General features: G+C 46.8%; 1 protein-coding gene across 9 annotated transcripts in view; it reads left to right on the forward strand.

Annotated features, from left to right (window-relative positions):
* Positions 1-19,247, forward strand: part of Ctl2 (Choline transporter-like 2) — a 608,937-nt gene that overhangs the window by 358,281 nt on the left and 231,409 nt on the right. For all 9 annotated transcript variants that reach the window (XM_065452835.2, XM_065452836.2, XM_065452840.2 and 6 more), the window contains one exon: positions 13,881-13,998. In XM_065452835.2, coding sequence (XP_065308907.1) covers positions 13,881-13,998 — 118 coding nt within the window. The remainder of the gene's footprint in view (positions 1-13,880; positions 13,999-19,247) is intronic.

A 19,247-nucleotide genomic window follows, 5' to 3' on the forward strand; every position in this document is an offset into this window, starting at 1 on the left:
TTCTTCAGGTCGAGGCCCAGGAGGCACCGGAATCGGCGAGCGTCCGCCGGACTTTCGCGTTGCATCACCTGCCTTTTTAACTGAAGGAGCACATCTTGAGAGGACAGGTGTGGCCTGAAACCAAACATAGAGTGGGGGAACTCGTCCCCATCTTCTACGTATTCATTGAGACGGTCTAGGACCACGTGCTCCATCAGTTTGCCGACACATGATGTGAGTGAAATCGGCCTGAGGTTGTCCGCATTGAGTGGTTTGCCTGGTTTTGGTATAAAGACGATCGTTGACGTCTTCCACTCTTCCGGGATGGCGCCCGTCTTCCAGCATTCGTTCATGAACTCGGTGAGCTGCTCCATTGCGGCCTTGTCCAGGTTGCATAGGATCTTGTTGGTAACGCGGTTCAAACCCGGCGTCGAGTTTGTCCGCAGCTTGTAGGCGGCTGCTGACACCTCAGCGAACGTAATGTCTTCATCTATGTGCGCGTTCGGCCGGCCCTGGTAGGCCGCAGGTAACGGTGTCTTGAGTTGCGGGCCGATGTACTTGTCTCGCATCTCAGCCAGGAACGCTCTCGGGTCCTGAGCATGCCTGTGGATTAACTTGGCCATGTTTCTTCTGCCTTCGGCCTTGGTGGTGTCCGGGTCCAGGAGGTGGCGTAGGAGGTGCCACGTCCGGGCTGCGCTGAGGCGTCCCCTCATGCGATCACATATTTGGTACCATTGCTGCCGGGTGACCTCGTTCGCGTGATCGGAGATCTCTGCGTCGAGTTGAGTGATTCTTTCTTTTAGGGCTTGGTTATCTTTCCCCTGCTGTTGCCAATGCCGGAGCATGCTCGATCTTGCCTGCCACATGTGGAGCAGCCTGCTGTCGACGTTGGAGGTTTCCGGGGCATCTTCCGGGTCAAGATATTCCGTATGCTCTTCCATGTCGGCCAGGAGTTGGCTCGTCCAGGATGAGATATTGGCGATGGATCCCTCACTGGCTCGCATTCTTCTGGACTCGCGGAATTTATCCCAGTTTGTGACCGAGAAGCGATGCTTCCGCCGACGCTTGCCGCGTGCATAGATTTCCGTGTGAAGGATGCAGTGGTCGCTTCCCAGAGTTTCGCCGGTGTTCGTCCAGGCGTAATCTTGCGAGTGGACGACAAACGTCAGGTCCGGGTTAGTGTCCACCTGACCTCAGCTGCCGATTCTGGTGCGGATTAGCGTGAGGCCCAACTCTTGCGCGGCTTCTGCTAGATGTCTACCCTTGCGGGTGTTGCCCAGGTATCCCCACAGAGTATGACCGGCGTTGAAGTCCCCAACGATGAGCAGGGGGCAGTCACGGCTGACTTTGACGGCCGAACGAAAAAGCGCATCGAGCTTCGGGTCTGCATGCGGGGCGACGTATACCTTGAGGATGAATAGGCTGGGATCTGACGTGCGCGTCGGGATGATCTCCCCGAAAACGTGGGGGATGCCCGAGGGGGGAGAAGTTTCGATGTCGTGGATCGCCGTCACCTGTTCTCGGCGAACAAGCGGAGTGACTTTCTTGGAGTTGTTACGGCAATGGAAAGCCCGGTAAAAGGAGAGGCCGGCTTCCATGTTGACTTCTTGTAGCGCTATGATATCAGGTTTGTAGGATTCTTGCTGTGCCGTGTTATTAACATGCTGGTGAAGGTTGGTCTTCTTCTTTTTGAATCCGTGGCAGTTCCGCTGCCAAACGTGATAGGTGCTATTGGTTGTTACAGCCATGTTGATTGTTGGGGACTGTGTGGACGGCCAGGTCCAGGCGGGAAGGGCAGAGGACCGCCGCTGCGCTGACGGGTGCCACCTGGGGAACGACCGCGGGGTGAGGGAGAGTCTGCTCCGGCTGGACGGGCGCTAATTTTGGGATGTAGTGTGCGATTTGTGCAACCTGTGCGGCTAGCGTGTTGTGGTTCTGTTCGAGTGCCGTCATGCGGTTCTCTAACTGCTGGAAGCGTTAAAAAATCGCAGGGAGGATGGCGTCCATGGTCGCCTTGACCGCGCGTTCAACGTGTTGCTCTACACGTTTCATTAGGTCTGCGTCCTCAATTGGGGCTGTAGTGGGAGTTCTGTGAATGAGACTGGCTTTTCGTTTGTTCGGTGCGCCCTGTGAGTCCATATCGGACTCTTCACTTTCGGTAGTTGTTGGTATGCTAATAGGTACCGAAGTCGGGGACGGAACTGATAGGGCGCTGGTTGCCGAGCTAGGGTGTCGGTCCCTGTCCATTGGTTGTGGGAAGCAACCCCTCTCTTAGGCGCGGATCTTTGTATCCTGTTGTGCGATCTTTGTTTGCATGTTTTGGATGGTTTGCTGTAGACTCTTAACTGTGTCAAGTGTAACTAATTCGGGATGCACCTCGCTCCCCCTCCCTGCCACTATGCTGGCCCAGTTTCTTTGGGACGTCACCTGTGATTGGGCTCCTTGTTGGTTTCGTTGCTGATGCTGCTGTTGGCCCCGGCCTCCACGGTTGGCTTGGCCCCCCGGCTGCTGCCTCGGGGCGCTCCGCGATCTCGACCGGCCGCAGCGGCTCTGGCTCCGACCTCGGCTCCGGCTCCGACCCCGGCTTGAGTCTATTGACTCAAGTCGCGCAAGGACCAGAATGAGAGGAGGCTAACATTTGTGTGCTTTTTGAAAAGCATTCTAGCACGAGGGGAAGGGACAGAGATATATGAGAGCAGAGCCCGCCATTTCATTCCACTGTGGAAATTCCCATCTCCTCGGAATGATGAGAGTTGGACCACTGCTGAAGTGGTTGAGTTGCACCATTCCATTCCTCTAATTCCATCAAATGAAATGCTTTCTCTAAATTGTTTACTAGCGCTTGCATGCCTAGTAGCAAAAAGAGCTATATATTTTTGAAGCCTTAGCAGTGTAATAAACAATGTTACATGCAATTTTTTTGCACAGGAGGAAACTCTTTGTGGCCTCTTACCTATGCAGGGTGTTGTTGTGTGTAATCTAATTATTATTTGAGTAAAACAACATACACCATGTCCCTCTTAGTAGATGAGTGCAATTACTTGAAGTGAAAGCACGCAAGCAAAATAACCATGGTGTTCTTCACTGTAGAAGAATGCCTCTTGCAGCAAGTGAGCTTTGAGCCGATTTAATCGACTAAGTCTGCTGCCTTCTTTTGTTTCACATTTACTGGTATATAAGCAAGCACCTTTTTATTTCCCTTACACCTCTCCGACCGCTGGCTACCTGGTCTTCTGGATATACATTATGCAAAAAAAACCCCCAAAAAACGTGGTGCATTTTTAAAATCATGTTTTGCCTGCATCTCTTTGTCATAGGTAAAGCATGCTCTTGCTAAATTGAACAATTCTTAACAACATTTTAACTAAAGTTAACAAGTTCACTAAAACTAAACAGTAAGCTTAATTCCTTAACTAGAAGTGGAGGAATTAGCTCAAAGTTGCCGTCTTTAAATGCACTTCAACATTTTAACAAAGTAAGATTTCTGGCTCATCAGAAGTGTAGAATGTGTAGAATGCCGTGTTGTTTATAATTACTGTGGCAGAAGTAATGTATAGGAAGATATTGAAAGAGCCGTTTTCAGTAAAAATTGAAAAATATAGTTCACCATGTTTAGTTTAGTTTGATTGGCAAATTTACTGGTTTTGTATTCTCGCTTAAAATAAACATTTAGCAATCTGCGACTATGTGCCCATTCCGTTCCCATTCCTGGTTCCTGGTGCAATCATTCCATTCCCTTCTGGGTGTTTGAAAATGTGGAATGATTCGAGAAGCATTCCAACTCCAGAGTTGTCGCTCCGCAACTCTATGAGAAATGTGAGAGCAGATGACAATGTGATAAGTCTCAATCAACATGTTAACCACTGCTGAACTGTGTCATCTAAGTGATATCTTCAATATGCTGTGCAGAGTTAAAAGAACCTGACCTGAACCTAACTCAGTCGTACAGTATTCAGTGAACACAACTGTTGTATTCCTGAATTTAAGCTGTATCAGGAGACTTCATGAACCATGCATCATATTGCACCTGTTTAAGCATTGTAGTTGTCACCAAGTGGTTTTTCTTGCTTTGCTATTCCAATGTGGTCAGTTTTCAAGAAACACCACTTATTACTATGTTTCTTTAGTATCACAACTTTCAGTAAGCATCAGTCATCATTGTGAACGTTTTAAATTATACAACAGAGTACAGTAAATACAGCTTGCAGTAAACATGAACCTTGTTAGTAAACTGGTTATATAACTACTACAGATTGCAGCAGACATGACTGCTGCTAGTGTAATAGTGCAGTTGTTCCAACAATGTGAGTTTTCATAGTATTTGAAATTATTTAATTTGTATTAGCACATCGTTGTTACTTGAAGTTGACGCCACATTTCCCTTCTCTGGCTTCATTGTCTTCGTACGGTTCTGACAAAAGATCCAGCTCCCCTTATTCTCCTGGCTCATTTAACTGCAGTGTAGAATAAAATGTGAACAGTGCACACACTTCTTGTTCCATGCTGTAGCCCGGACTAGTTTCTACAACTCTCATCATTGCAATGGTCGAGCCAGCACGAGGGGCACTTCTCTTCGTCCTGACAAGTCCTTCTCTGGCGATCTCTGCATTCAACCACTATTGTCTTCCTGCAAACCTTATCTCATCATTGCATTATTTCTGTGGCATTGCACTGTGGTTCGCTTGTTAGTTTTTATAGCATATTGATTTTAGGCCAGATCTTCTAATAAGAAATTTGTAGAGTATTACTGAAAACATTTAGTTCGGTAGCTTTGAACTTCCTGTTGGTTACGTGATAAATTTTTCTGCGTCTTAAAGGGACCCTCAAACGATTTTGACGATTTTCTACAAATGTACTGAGTCGTTAGAGTAGGTCCTTCTGATCATTAATTGACACATCTAAGTGCTCCGCATAAAGCGTGTAATTTATCATAAGGTTTTAAAAATGCACATCGCTGCCGATCGCAACACACTGCTCGGCGGAATTTTAAGCTGCCCCTACCCATATGACCGAAATCACCCATACGACGTTAGGGGGGTGAGCTACCCGATTGGCTGACCAGGGCGCTTGATCGATAATTTTTCCAACTTTATGGTAAACAAATGATGTTCGTAATAGTTGGAATGTTAGTTAATTTGTTTTTATAAAAAGAAAGTAACATGAAGAGAATGCACAAGAACAATTTTTCAGACATCGTGTCCCTCTGCAAGGCAGTAGACGAGCGGACTGGCTGCAGTGTATTGGACAGCCGCTATCTGATGGGTGCCAGGATTTGCGCGATTATGGCCGTCACTTTACACCAGAAGATTACTCACGCAATAGCATTCCGCGAGTCCGGTATTAGGGTAAACGCAAGGGGACAGGGCCTGGCCATGTCCCCTTGAGTGTCTTTTCAGGGGATGAACAGAAGCGCAAATGTGAATGGTTTGCACAGTGCAGCCACCTGGTGGCACAGAGCTCAACCACACACAGTATCAATAACAAAATGTACTCTTCTTTGCTGCTGGTGCAAATTTTTCGCAGGAGTGTAATCGTTAACATGTTGTTTTTGTAAATGTTTAAAATGTATTACACTTGGTTAGAGCAATATTAGCTCTTTCTTTGGCAGGTTAAGCTTTGCGCCAATGGGTGGCTGGACTGTGGAGACCGATCAGGACGCTCGCGTACGTCTACGCCAAAGTTCCTTCATCAGCTTGAGTTTATGCCTTCACCATTCCCTCGAAACGTTCGGCGCTACGACAGAATTCTCACACGCACGCTGCTTCGATAGCTCTCGCTTGGGGTTGACGGTCAAGCCACTAGCGGAGAGGTTTCATGCAGGCAGAGGCGGGCTCCAAAACAACTGGAAGTGGCCCATGTGATGTCGCATCGTGACGCAGAACCAGTGCAGGCGGAGCTTAGCCCCTATCACTCGGTGAACGAGTTGAGGAAGAAAAGCATAGCTAGGGAGGAGGATAACTTGTAATCGCTTGTAGCTCCATTAATACGTAACGCTTCACTTAAATTGTGGTGCAAATGTTCTACTTAAGCTGTACCCTATGCGTTTAAAAAATTTGTCTGAACCGTTTCAGGGGCCCTTTAAAGGAAGCCAGTCAAATATAAAGAAAAAGCATGTGACATGCCTGCTTGCACGCCTCGGTTGCAGTGCTCTCAAATGTGCCATGTATGAACGAACAGTGCATCTAGCCTGTGTGCAGCTGTTCAAAATGTGATGGGGCAATAATGGAGGCATTGGTTGTGCGATATATGCCAGTTTTATGCTTCCCTCATGGCAGTTCATGACAGCGATAAGCCAGCAAGGCAGCAGACAAGGCTGAGCATGCTGTTTGCTTTTATGCGGCATGTTTGAGTACACTGCAATCGAGGCACGCAAGTGAGATATCACATGCATTTTTTTAACATTTTGCGAGTTTCCTATAGGGCACAAAAAATAATTACGCAACCAGTAGGAAGTTCAAAGCTTGCTGTATTGCATGTTTCCTACATGCTTTACAGCTTTCTTATCAGAAGTTTTGCCCAAAAATGATACTTGTGAAGTTGGTTAATTAATCTTGACTAATTATGCAATTAAGCAGAATACTATAAATAGTGTGACATGCCCCATACAATAACAAAGAACATGCATTTGGTTGCGTCCTCGTAGAGTGCTTTGGCATATTTTTAAACCTTGGCTGAAGTTAGCTGTAGACAGACCAAGTATATACTACAAATTTATAGTAACAAATTCAGCCAAAGTAGCCCTCCACTATTTCACTAATGCAGACAATCCTGGTAGCTGCATTTGGAGCACAGTGAGCGCGGGCTATGTAGATGTGCTAGTTTGCATAGGAGACCCCTTGGCAGTGATGTGGGAGATGTCCAGAAACTCATTGATGGCTTGTTCAGGCAAAAGTAGTAATAGCCAGTATGTTTTACCTTGACTTTGGTGTTGTTATAAAGGGCTCCGAACCACCTCTGATATTTCTTAAACATTTCAAGTAAACATGCGCACAGAGTTGAAAATGCCGTCACGATCAATGATGCCAAACGCAGCAGCACTGGGTGCTGCGGGCATGCCACAAAATAAAAAAGCAATGCTGTGCTCTTCTCCAGGCCTTTCCGCTATTCCCAGCGCTCGTTGTGACGTCACCGGAGTGCATCTGGTGATGTCACCAGGAGCAGACACTCGATTGCTCGAACAAGAACTTGCACTTCCGGTTAGTCTGCTAGCAGGTGCGCATTTTTCCTGCTCTTCCTTGTCGTGTTGCTCACTTGCGAGTGCTTGCTAATCGGTAACTGTGGCCCACAGCGCAAGTGCCAAATTGCTCGTGTTGCAACACAATCGTGTTTAGCAGTCCGATTAGCTGCGAGAACAGAGTCTGGTAGTGTTTTGCGATGGCTAGAAGGCATCCATGTGCGCTGCTTTGCTGCATAAGCACCGACTGGTAAAACGAAATGACGTGGCACCAGTTGCATCATGATGACACCCTGCACAATGCCTGGCGTGTAACACAGGGTCCATAGTGGCACGCTTTGCAGGAGCACGGTGTTGTGTCGGCAGTGGCAGGCAAGTGGGGGCCCGTGCCCAGCAAATGCGCGGTGAGCGCCGATGCAGAGAGGGAGACGCGGAGCTAACTGCTCCTGATGAAAACCGGACAAGGACTGGGCTGGCTTGCGGCCGTTTATTACCAAAAAGGACTTCACACGCCATATGACACCTCCTGATTGGTCCAAGCTCGACACATGACAAAAGGGGGCTACGCTATCTAGCTAGACTACTACGAAACAAATGTATGATAACACGGAGATCTGGCAGGGGGCGACACTATACTACACACGGCCTGGCACGGCAGCAACAACGGGTAGCCGAGAAGCACGGAGTTGTGATAACCGAAGTGGGTAGTGTTTTGAAAAGCGCGTTGGCGGTGACATATGTCACATGACGTTTGAAAGAACACTCGGTGAGGAGGAGAGACCAGCCAGTGAACAAAGTGTAGCAAAGGAAAGAGCAAAAAGAGCTAGGGCCATGTTTCGATCATCAAATGCATATAACTCTGTTGTTATGGCACTGTTTCGAAATATTCTCACAGCTACGTGTTGCAGACTCATGCACAACTGCAACAACACAGCTAAATTTTGACCTCTGGCTGGTTTAGGGGCCCTTTAAAAATTGTGAGAATATTTTCCGGAGTCTCGTGAAATTCGTATAAAGTTTCTATAGCACCTGTCATGGTGGCGATTGTGACTGCTGATCATTAGGCTGCAGGTTTGATTTACATTCCGATTGGGGCAAAGTTAAAATGTTCATCGCGGTGGTTTGAGAGGCATAATGAGCCCCAGGTGTGATCAAAATTATGTTACCTCGCCCGCCCAAATGGGGTTGTGAGAGTGTACCCTGTATGAAAATGTTGTATAGGCTACCAGAAAGTATGGCTCACAGTCGTCTGCAGACATGGATGGTGTAGTGGGTCTGTGGAGGTTGCAGCTCTGCTGCTACATTAATGCCACATTTCGTGCCATTGAGACGAGTCTCCAGGCAGCTAGGCACCGAAACAGATGGTGTGGCCATCAGTGTGTTGTTCAATAGAAGATAACAGTGGAGAGAAGACTAGTAGATAAGGGAGGGCATTTTTGTTAAATATTTGGAAATCTTGTTGGCACTTGTCCTTCTTGCTCCTTGAGGCACGCATTTCACCTTGCACTATTTCATGCTCATTGCAAAACATTGCCTCTGCATGCTGAAAACATCAAGTAGCTTTTTACGCCAAGTGCAACAGCTACTAGCCACTATGACACGGCATAGTGAGGACCAACGTGATGCACCAAATCATATACATTCTTACATACTTGTACGATGTTTCCCATAGGTTAGAAAATATTGCTGGAAAAACTGGAACAAGTTTTATTCACTGCACGCACCAACCTTTCTGTTCCTTGCTGTAGAGTGAACAAAGAAGGTTAAAAAGAAAGCGAAGGTGATAAGAAACAAGCTGCATCCTTTATGAACTGCACATGTAAAATCATAAATAAAATACCATTCTCATGCAAGTGCTGCTACATATAGAACAAACTGGCCAATATATATTAATGATCGTTTATGAGAGCACGCTTACTTGCTCAGGGGCTCATTTGCAAGTCACCTGGCAGATAACTGCAGAAACTGTGGCTGCGTTCCATACCTTCAAAAATGTACTCCCCTGGGATCCAGGCCAAACCAACTTGCTTGTGAAATATGTGAAGCTTTCCGAATATACGAACATTGTTATTCATGCGTAAGCGTGTTCCCTCTGTATCCTCACATTACAGTGAAATGCACTACTTATCAAATATGACAAACTGCAGACAACAGTGGCATGTCATTATACATTTTTGTACCTTTCTGCACATAGGGAATCGTATATATTACAACTGAAAATGCAGTAAAGACTGGTTGCCAATCAGCGCCGTGTACGTCGTCTCTGCTTTGATCCTGCCCTTCATGCTGTTTTTACCCCCTTCATGATAAACCAACCAATTCAGCACACTCCATCAATCATGCAGGGTGTCTACCAACTGGGAAAACCGAGATTTTTTAATAGTCTGGAAATACTCAGGGAAAACTCGAGGAATTTGCACTTCTATCAGAGAAAGTTAGCTGTAAATTTATTGAAAGGGAATCAAAGTCCCGATAGTGCTGGCTCGAGTAACAGAGAGTAATCATAAAGAATCTATTTCGACACCATGTCGTCGGCTGGAGGAGCTGTCTGTGTACAGTTGATGACCAAATTGCCGTACGCCCGATAATTGGACAGCGTCGCGGCACCATCACCTACCCATAGAGTCAGTGTATAAGAACGTCTGAAATTTCTGACGCAACAGCCTTTTGTCGCCTCATTTTCGCGACTTTTTGCGTGACCGCAGGCCCGAAATGGCATTAATCAAAGCCACCATCACTGCCATTTTGATTACCTCACCACTTTAAACCGGCGCTCTCGCATGCAGATTTGCTGGCAGTCGTAGCCACCACCACGGCAATGCTAAGCCTAACTGCTTCGCTGTTTTCTAGCAAACCTCTTGCTGTTCAGCACCATGTTTTTCATTAAAAGAATTAGCCACTGTTATCAATGGCGCAGACTCTGCCTTTGTTATTCTTGCCAGTGGCTTTGAAGCCCGGAATGCACGACGCATTGCATAATGCCGGTTCCCGAAAGTGAGCTTCGCCATAGTACAGTAGTGTTACGCAGTGAAGCAAATGACAAAGTATTGCGGTGAAGCATAATAAGCGTAGGTAGGGGAGATCGTCACAGGACACAGTATGTACTCCTTAATTATGCACGCATGCATCTGCCATCTCCTGTCATAGTACAAGCACCAATATGCCTAATAAGTGTACTGGTAGGCATTCAGAGATTTTTCGGATGTGCCTGTGGTGATTTGAGCCCTTAAAGGCAGAAAAACGCATGCATTCATTTTTTGAACTGCCCGATTTTTCGGACGTTTTCGCGGCGGCAATGTAGTCCAAAAATTAGACGTTGACTGTTCAACTGACCAAGAGGATGCTTCAAATGGTCCGTAGGGTGAATGCGCGGCTCCTTTTTGTTCGTATTTGAGAGTGTTCGACTGATTCGCAATGGGTTGTACCATTCTTTAAAGGTATTTTATTTGCTGTGCATTTCACTAACCACTTCCATCTGTTTTCTTTTAGAATAAACATTTCTCCTTACTTTTAAAACAAGATCAAATCGTTTTTCTTTTTTAAATTTTTAACATGCTTGCCAGAGAGTAACAGCATCGGGCAACATCGTGTCAGCCAGCCCGCCTTGACATAAAACAAAGTTTTGTGTCACTCGGGGAATTTTGCAAAGCCACTCAGAGATAACCTAAAAAACTCAGGGAATTTGGAAATGACAACTTGGTAGATACCCTGCAATGTCATCCCAACATACTGAATGCTCAGAATGGTTCATGTGAACATTTCAAGATTGTGTATAGTTTTTTTTTTGCTTGTTTGAGTCTCTTTACTTGATTCACAGTTGACTTCTTTGTCACATATTGATTTGCATACCAATGTGATATTGCTACGGAGCAGCCGCCACAGTGAGGCTGCAGTGAGGAGGAAGACGACGACGTGGGCCCGCTTGATATACCGTTGCTATTTTGGCCTTCCGTTAGCTCCCCTGTAAATAAATTGTATATAGTATTGGGCTCCAGCTACACGTAACATTGATTTGGTGGAGCGTGGACATGATCGCGTTATAGCCTATGCCAGCCGACTTCTATCACCCGCTGAGCGCAGTTATTCAATCACAGAGCGCGAGTGCCTCGCTCTTGTGTGGGCTGTTGCAAAGTTTCGTCCTTACTTGTACGAATGCCCCTTCTGTGTCATCACTGATCACCACGCGCTCTGCTGGCTATCCTCGCTCAAAGACCCCACGGGACGACTCGCTCGCTGGGCGTTATGCCTGCAAGAATATACCTTCTCCGTGGTATATAAGACGGGACGCTTGCACCAGGATGCCGATTGTTTGTCCCGCTACCCTGGCGACGAACTGGCTGATGCGGACGCCATCGCTTGCATTTTCTCTGTGTCCCAGTTGCTTGAAATCGGCAACGAGCAACGCCGCGATCCTTCGTTACAAGCCCTCATCGACCATCTGGAGTCGACGCCTGGTGACGCCTCTCTCCGGATGTTTCTCCTTAAGGAGGGCACATTATACTGCCGCAATCTCGATCCACACAGCCTTGACCTTCTGCTCGTAATTCCATCACACCTGCGTTCGACTGTCCTCCAACAACTTCACGACGCTCCCTTGGCTGGACACTTGGGCGTCTCGCGCACATACGACCGTGTACGTCGTCGATTCTTTTGGCCGGGTCTCGCCCGCTCCGTGCTGCGCTACGTTGCCGCTTGTGACGGAAGGAGCACTCAACACCTCCAGCTGGATGTCTCCAACCGATCGACATCCCACCGGAACCCTTTTTCCGTGGTGGTCTAGACCTTCTTGGACCGTTTCCTCTCTCAGGCTCTGGAAATAAATGGGTCGCTGTCGCTACCGATTATGCTACGTAGTATGCAATCACCAGAGCCCTTCCGACAAGTTGTGCTACTGACGTTGCTGACTTTCTGCTCTATGATATCATTTTAGTGCACGGTGCTCCGCGCCAATTACTCACTGATCGTGGCCGCAGCTTTCTGTCGGCAATCGTCAAGGACATCCTCCGCTCCTGCTCGACAAAGCAAAAGTTCAGCACATCCTAACACCCACAGACCAACGGCCTCACGGAATGCTTCAACCGGGCCATCACCGACATGCTTTCAAAGTACGTTGCGACTGACCACCACGACTGGGATCTTCACTTACCATATGTGACGTTCGCGTATAATTCATCGCGTCACGACACCGCCGGCTATTCACCATTCTATCTCCTGTATGGCCGAGAACCCGCGTTGCCCTTGGACACTTTGTTGCCCTCGGCCACATGTTCAACCACTGAATACGCCCGCGACACCATCGCACACGCCGACCACGCGCGCTAGCTCGCCCGCACCCGTCTCGAGGCCTCACAGGAGCATCAGAGATGCCTCTATGATTGCCACCATCACGACATGCATTTTACTCCGGGTTCTCTGGTGCTTCTCTGGTCACCCATTCGACATGTGGGCCTTTCCGAAAAGCTGCTGTCGCGCTACAGTGGCCCATACCATGTGGTGCGACAAGTGACCGATGTCACGTATCAAATCATCCCCGCCGACCTTTCAGCGTCATCATCAGCTGCAAGTGACATTGTTCACGTGGCAAGGCTAAAACCATACCACACACCTTTCACCGCGGATGTGTAGATTAAGCACCGGGACGGTCTTCTACTTCCGGGGGTGATGCTACGGAGCAGCCGCCGCAGTGAGCCTGCAGTGAGGAGGAAGAAGACGACATGGGCCCGCTTGATATAGCGTCGCCGTTTTGGCCTTCTGTTAGCTCCCCTGTAAATAAATTGTATATAGTATTGGGCTCCAGCTACACGTAACAATATAAAGTGACTTTCCAGCTATGTGGAGATTTGCTAAAGCACTTCATGGTGGCTGGTTTTAAATGGTAATGATGGCATTACTGACACCTGCCTCCTGACAAGCCATGTGGAAAACCGCTACAATGGTGCTGCCACTTTGGCAATGGTGATGGCAGTAGTGATGGCAGGCCTGTGTCCATTTGCAAATGTATGACAGCACTGTTGAGTGACTATTACAAACAGTCCATAGGTGACAAGAGCCAAACAACCTGAATTGAAAGCTATTGTTTTTCTTTTCATTCTGGAGAGAAAAATTTTAATGTTCAGGTTCTACTCTAGTGAACACAGCAATAATGTTGTCTTTATTTCTCAGTTTTCATCTAATAATTGTCCAACCTTCCAGGTTGAACAATTTGAATGCTGCAGGCAACTCTTTTTGTTCTTGTTGCCAGCACAGTGTCAGTATATTTGCAAATAAAATTTATTTTAAACCGAAAGTATTTCACTGGGGCTGACTTACATATTTAAGTAAGTGTAGGAGGAGTAAGGTACACCTATGAGCAAATGTATACAGACCAGGGATTGCGCAGTAAAACTCATTTTTTCATCGGTCTGTGAATGCAACTTGAAATTAAAGACTGCACTTCAAGCTTGGCATTGTGAATTTTCTAGTGCACTCGTCAGTTTCCATTTCTGCTTGCTAATTACGAAGAACTTCTTTTATTTTTGGCGACCCTGTGGTCCGTATACTCATGGGTGCACATTTTCGTTGGGTGCAAGCTATTTATGCATTACACGTGGGCCTTTGGTGTTAGCTGAACAGTGTGTGTATGATGTGCTGCCTTATAGGGCTGCTGCATGTGATGAATGGGAACCCAGCCAGATGCATGTGTGCTTCATGTTGCATCTTTTGAAAGTGCTGCTTTATGCAATTTCAGTGGCCAGGAGATGCCTTCCTGGAAGACTGGAGCTCGATGACAAGGGAAGGGTCAAGGACATGCTCAACGATGGAATTGTCGAAATGGTCACAGTTTCTAGGCTTGCTAGCAAAACCAAGTAAGTTGTCCAATGGAGTGTGCTCTGCAGACCTGAATGGGAGGGCCAATTTTGGGTGTAGTGTAGCTGAATCCCTGCTTTGCAGTGCAGGACTTGTGAACAAATTAGATGTAACAGTAACATTGTTGTAACATAGAAGAAAGCTTGTAAAGAAAGAAAAGAGAATGCCACAATGATCAAAGCCTGAATTTCCTTTCTTGAGGATTTCTCACAGGCTTGTCCTAATTGCTATGCATGTTTATGTATTCTTTGCCGCACTTGCTGATGCTGATCATTCATGATGCATGTGCTCATTTTTGCTTTACAGCTCGGCTTATCTGAGGAGTTGTGGGGCAACAGCTTGGAGCTATCTTCCTATTATTATTATTATTATGATTATTATTATTATTATTATAGTAGAATTTTGATATCATTTGTGCACTGGTTGTGTGTGAGCCACAAGCCACTTGTAGCTTTTCCCGCACTCTCCTCATGGTGTAGCCACCTTCACAAAACAGTAACCACTGGGCTGTTTTGTATCACAGCTTGCATTCGTGGTTGCCGTTCATGGTTTTGTGTCATGTCATCGTACTGCGCAAGCAAGGCAGCCTTTGTCAAAATGATATCACTGCTATCACCAAAAGCCACAGAGCTTCCTGATCCAAGCATTTCAGTGCTGGCACTGCATCTCTTGCTGTTGTTTGGCTTGAAACATTTCATAAATCTCCCGAGAGACTTGCTCCCTGTCACCTCTTCTGCGCCAAATTTCTGTAGCGGTGCTGTATCCAGAACATTGTAAGCATTTTTCTAATGAAGATAAATAAGTCATGGAGCATGAGCAAAAAAGCAGAACCAGCATCAGTGGAAAGTCTGAAGACACACACCACGTGTGGTGTGAAATGGTGTTCGACTATTGGTGTCTGTCATGGCTTGAGTTTCATTAGCCATGGTAATGCTTGGGCAAAGAGTGCGGAACTGCAATAGCCACTTCGTGGTGAGCCTGTTCTTGCACCACAAATGACCATTGAAAATGGCAGTCACAGGCAATTTTCTCTTTCATTAGACGTCTTTGACAGAAAGATAAATTTTAAAATTGTTGCAGCATGAGTGTGTGTAAAAGTTTTCTATAATGTAAACATATGTTTTAGGCCACAAATGTAGGTTTCGAATCTCATTGCCAATTTCGCTTTCCATTTAAAACAGTTAATTGGTGAAGGATTTCTTGCTGTACAAATGATTGGTCAAACAAAGGCATTCCGCACTATTAATCAAAGCCACTGTAACCACAAGGTACAGGAAGGACACAAGAAACACCATTGCTATAGAGCATGAGGCCTGGGTGCCATCTGTTCAATATTGATCCCTGTGGCGTCTCTGTTTGAGACGTTAAACCCCATCGCTCAGTGAGAAATGTGAATATTTGATCTACCAATCTCCTTTTGCCAAGAAAGCTACTTATGATTTTGTCACTTTGCTCTTGACCATAGGCTACGAAGATTCATGTCTTTATGCTCTATTTTCTTTATATCTTTAAGAGATCCTGAACCATGCCTAGAGCTTGGTGAAAAAACACAGTCAGTGGAGAGCAAATGCTGCTGTGAACATCTCAGACAAATTTTGCAGTCGTGCGCGGCCTGTGGAGCTCACAAGTGCAGCGCGAAGTCGCCTTTCTCTCACACAGTCTTTTCAACACAAGCCTGCCCTTCACGTTCTAGTGAGGGCTTTATTTCATAATATAGCCGATTCCCAGTGCAGTTGCTATTGACCAATAGCTGACATCAATCAAGAAGTGTGCTTCTCAGTGCGCTTCTTCCTACTGTTACTGTGTATTTATTGACCCAGTTTAATAAACAGGCTGAAGTACCGTATTTACACGATTGTAAGTCGACTCGATAGTAAGTCGACCCCCATATCGCGTGACAGGAAAAAAAAAAAAAAAGAGCATACCCGAGGGCGCATTTGATAACAAAAATGTATTAATAGCTGACATGGTCACTGGACTACTCGTCTTCACTAGTGCTGCCATCGTCATCGTTGCTACGGTCCCACAGCACATCGGCATCCAGCAAAATTTCACATTTGGCAAACGACCGCACCACGACATATTGTGGAACAGCAGCCGTCAGGGAGGCTCTTTTGACAGGTCCGGTTGGCATAATTACGCGGTCTTCTGCCACCAGCCACTCGTACTCACGGCGGAGCAGGTCCTTAAAAGGCGAATATCCGGGCTTGTTTCATGATCATGTCGCACTTCACTGGCAGGGACCGATCACGCATTTCAGCAATGTACGGCGCAAGCTTAGCCTACAGCTCCAGAAAGCGTCCAGACTTCAGCACGTGGGAAATTTCTCACTTGCCGTCACAGGTGAAAATTTTGCTTCGCCGCAGTCGCCACTCTCGCACCACCCGTTCAGAAACATCGAACTTGCAGCCCGCTGCACAGTGATGTTTCTTCGGTGTAAAGGATGGCAGCCCTCTTGAACGCTGCTGTGAACGAGTGCTGAATGATTAGAGGGCCTGAAGCACTCATGATGACTAAGGAAGCATAGAAGCTGCATGTAGCAGGCAGCCAAGTGGAATGCGTCAAACCAAAGCTGAGCACATCGGGGAAAGAGAAACCCGCGAGCAGTGTCTGCTCTTCCACGAACTACTGATGCTCCCCGCAAGCGCTGCCGTTCTGAGGGTGCCGCCGTGAATTGAACAGCGGCGCTTCCATCAACTATCGACACCCCCCCATGAGTGTTGTGTGCACTGTAAAACTCTCAAAAATGTTGAAAAACCCTTCCAAAAAGCGAACAAACACTCGGGATAGCAAAAAGCTGTGGGTAGGGCCACAGAGCAAACATGAAATTGTAACTACGTTGTAGCTCCCATTGGTCTCGCTTTTTTGGCGTGTCATATTTTGGTTTCGATTGTAAGTTGACCCCGCACTTCAGATTTTCAAATTTTAAAAAAGTGGTCGACTTACAACCATGTAAATACGGTAAGCAAAAATCTGCTTACGAATTTTGATAGGAGTTCGTACTTCCGGTAAAAGCCGGCTATCAAAAGGTTGGATAGGTGGGCTAGTTGGTAATGCATTTAGCACTCTATGTTTTTATTATAAGCCGGCTATTGTCTGCTAACACTCAGCCACGGCCGCCCACGCAGGAATGAAACTTTGGCCACCCTGCTTATCAGTGTCATAGCCGTCGGGCCGCGCTAATTTAGACTAGTTTTGAATGCTCAACTAGCCTCGAACCATGTGAAACTTAAGGTCACACCGCACGCACGCTTGCCAGCGCACGCTCACTCCTGGCCGCACCTGGTTTGACGTCATGGCAGACTTCGCTTTATTTTGAGTTTCAAAATGCGCAAGTTGGATGTGGTTACTATCCGTCGGCCAAGCTGGTGCAGGACAAAGCCGGTCCGCACCACGCAGCACCGCCAGACAGGAGCATGTGAGCGTGAACGCGCACTTTTGCCCTATCATGCACAAAGCAAACGCTGCAGTTGCATGCAGCTGTGGTTTGCTTTGTAGCGTAGATACTGTGGCTGCTGCGGGGTGCCGTGACAAGTTCACTGGCTGAGTACACTGCGATTCGCTTAGGACAACTGCGTTTGACATGTTGTAGGTGCCAAAATTGAAAATAGCGGTATCTACATGAACATCCAAAATGTGATGATAACATCTCGTATCTTGCTTGTAAACTTCAATCTGATCTGGCAAATGCAATAATATGATCTACCTCCAGAACTAAATTTGTATTACAGTTTTAGGGGTTGGAGGACGGACGTCGAGTTGAAACCCAAACTTGGGAGTATTTATTTTACATTATATACAGAGAGGTGAGCGTCATTTAACAGTCGTACAGTCATTACGGGCCGGCAGCAACTCGGACGCTGCGGCCCGCGGCAAGAAGTTCGAGAGAGGTGAATCAGGGAATCAGGGAATTGCTCCGGTCTCTCTGGAATGCTTCTTTTAAACCCTTTGAGGACTGGAAGTCGCGTCATGTTCGACCAATGGGAGAGTCCGCTCAGATGACGCCATTTTCAGCCAATGGTTGGCGCCCGTATCACGTTGTCCCACCCGGCGGCTCTCTGTGGTCTTGCCTCGCAGACTTGCAATGCGCTTCTTCCAAGGAGGAGAAGTGGGGGCACTCATGCTCCATTGTCCGAAGGCCCACCTGCTCCCGGTGCTACGGCCCCGCAGCGGTAGCAAATGTCTTCTTCAAAGGCGAAGGGGGACGATTGGGCTCCATTGTCCAAGGGCCCCTTCTAATCCCGGCGGCGTACGAACTTGTTTGCAAGTGTCCTGCCTCAGGAATGTGGCACCCCTGCTTCTGCATTCCTCAATTAGCTGTGCTGCGATTCGAAGTGGTTTGGGGAACTCGAAGTAGGCGCAGGAAACAGCTCCATATCTAACACAGTCGACTCTCGTTTTAACGGACCCTGATAATCCGGAAAAAAAAAAGAAAAACGTCCGTTTTATCACAAGTCCGTAATATCCGAAATGCCTCACTTCCAAAATTTTCGGCGCAATGTCCAATAACTTTATTACAAAGAGTGAGTGATAAACAACCAAAGTAAAAACCAAAAAAGTCGCAGTTTTGCCCGATGCGCAAAGCATCGATTGCGATTGCAAATTAAGCAAGATAAGCATGGCAGCAGTAATTAGTGAATTGACTTTCGTGCTGTCTCTCGCTTCATTGTGAACTAAACATCAAAAGCACATTGCATACAAAGCTACCGGCACTGGGTGCACTTTAACCACATCGCAGGTCACTTGCAAGATACAGCGCCCACACAGTAGTAGACCTCCCGTGCCTCGCACGCAAAAGAAGACAGCGAGCTACTGTCCCTGCTTCCTCCCTCGCATTCGCGATATTGAGCTAGGATCGTTGGCTGACCCTTGCAAGTCAATTTCAGCCTGTGTCGACACAGCACAAAAATGTTTAATACTACCGATTTTGAAAAAAATCGCCGCTAATTTCATTCGCTGTAGCTGATAGTCCATTGTAGCGTGGTGCATAAGCGGACTTCGTTGCATTAATATAATAGGTAGAACAAACTAAGGCTGAAACATGGTCCCTTATATCCGAAAGTCTGTTGTATAGTGGTTCGTTGTAATGAGTGTAGACTGTATTTGCATTACGGCAAAAAAAAAAAAAAATCTCTCCATTTCTCTCCGTTTCCAAGTATTTTGTCATAATTTCTAGGCATTTATCTGGACTGCAACTTGATATGTCAATATGTCATTGTGCACATAAAGAAAATGGGGTTTGTTGCTG

The sequence above is a fragment of the Dermacentor albipictus genome, chromosome 1 (assembly GCF_038994185.2).
Source record: "Dermacentor albipictus isolate Rhodes 1998 colony chromosome 1, USDA_Dalb.pri_finalv2, whole genome shotgun sequence".
In the NCBI taxonomy this organism is placed as follows: domain Eukaryota; kingdom Metazoa; phylum Arthropoda; class Arachnida; order Ixodida; family Ixodidae; genus Dermacentor; species Dermacentor albipictus.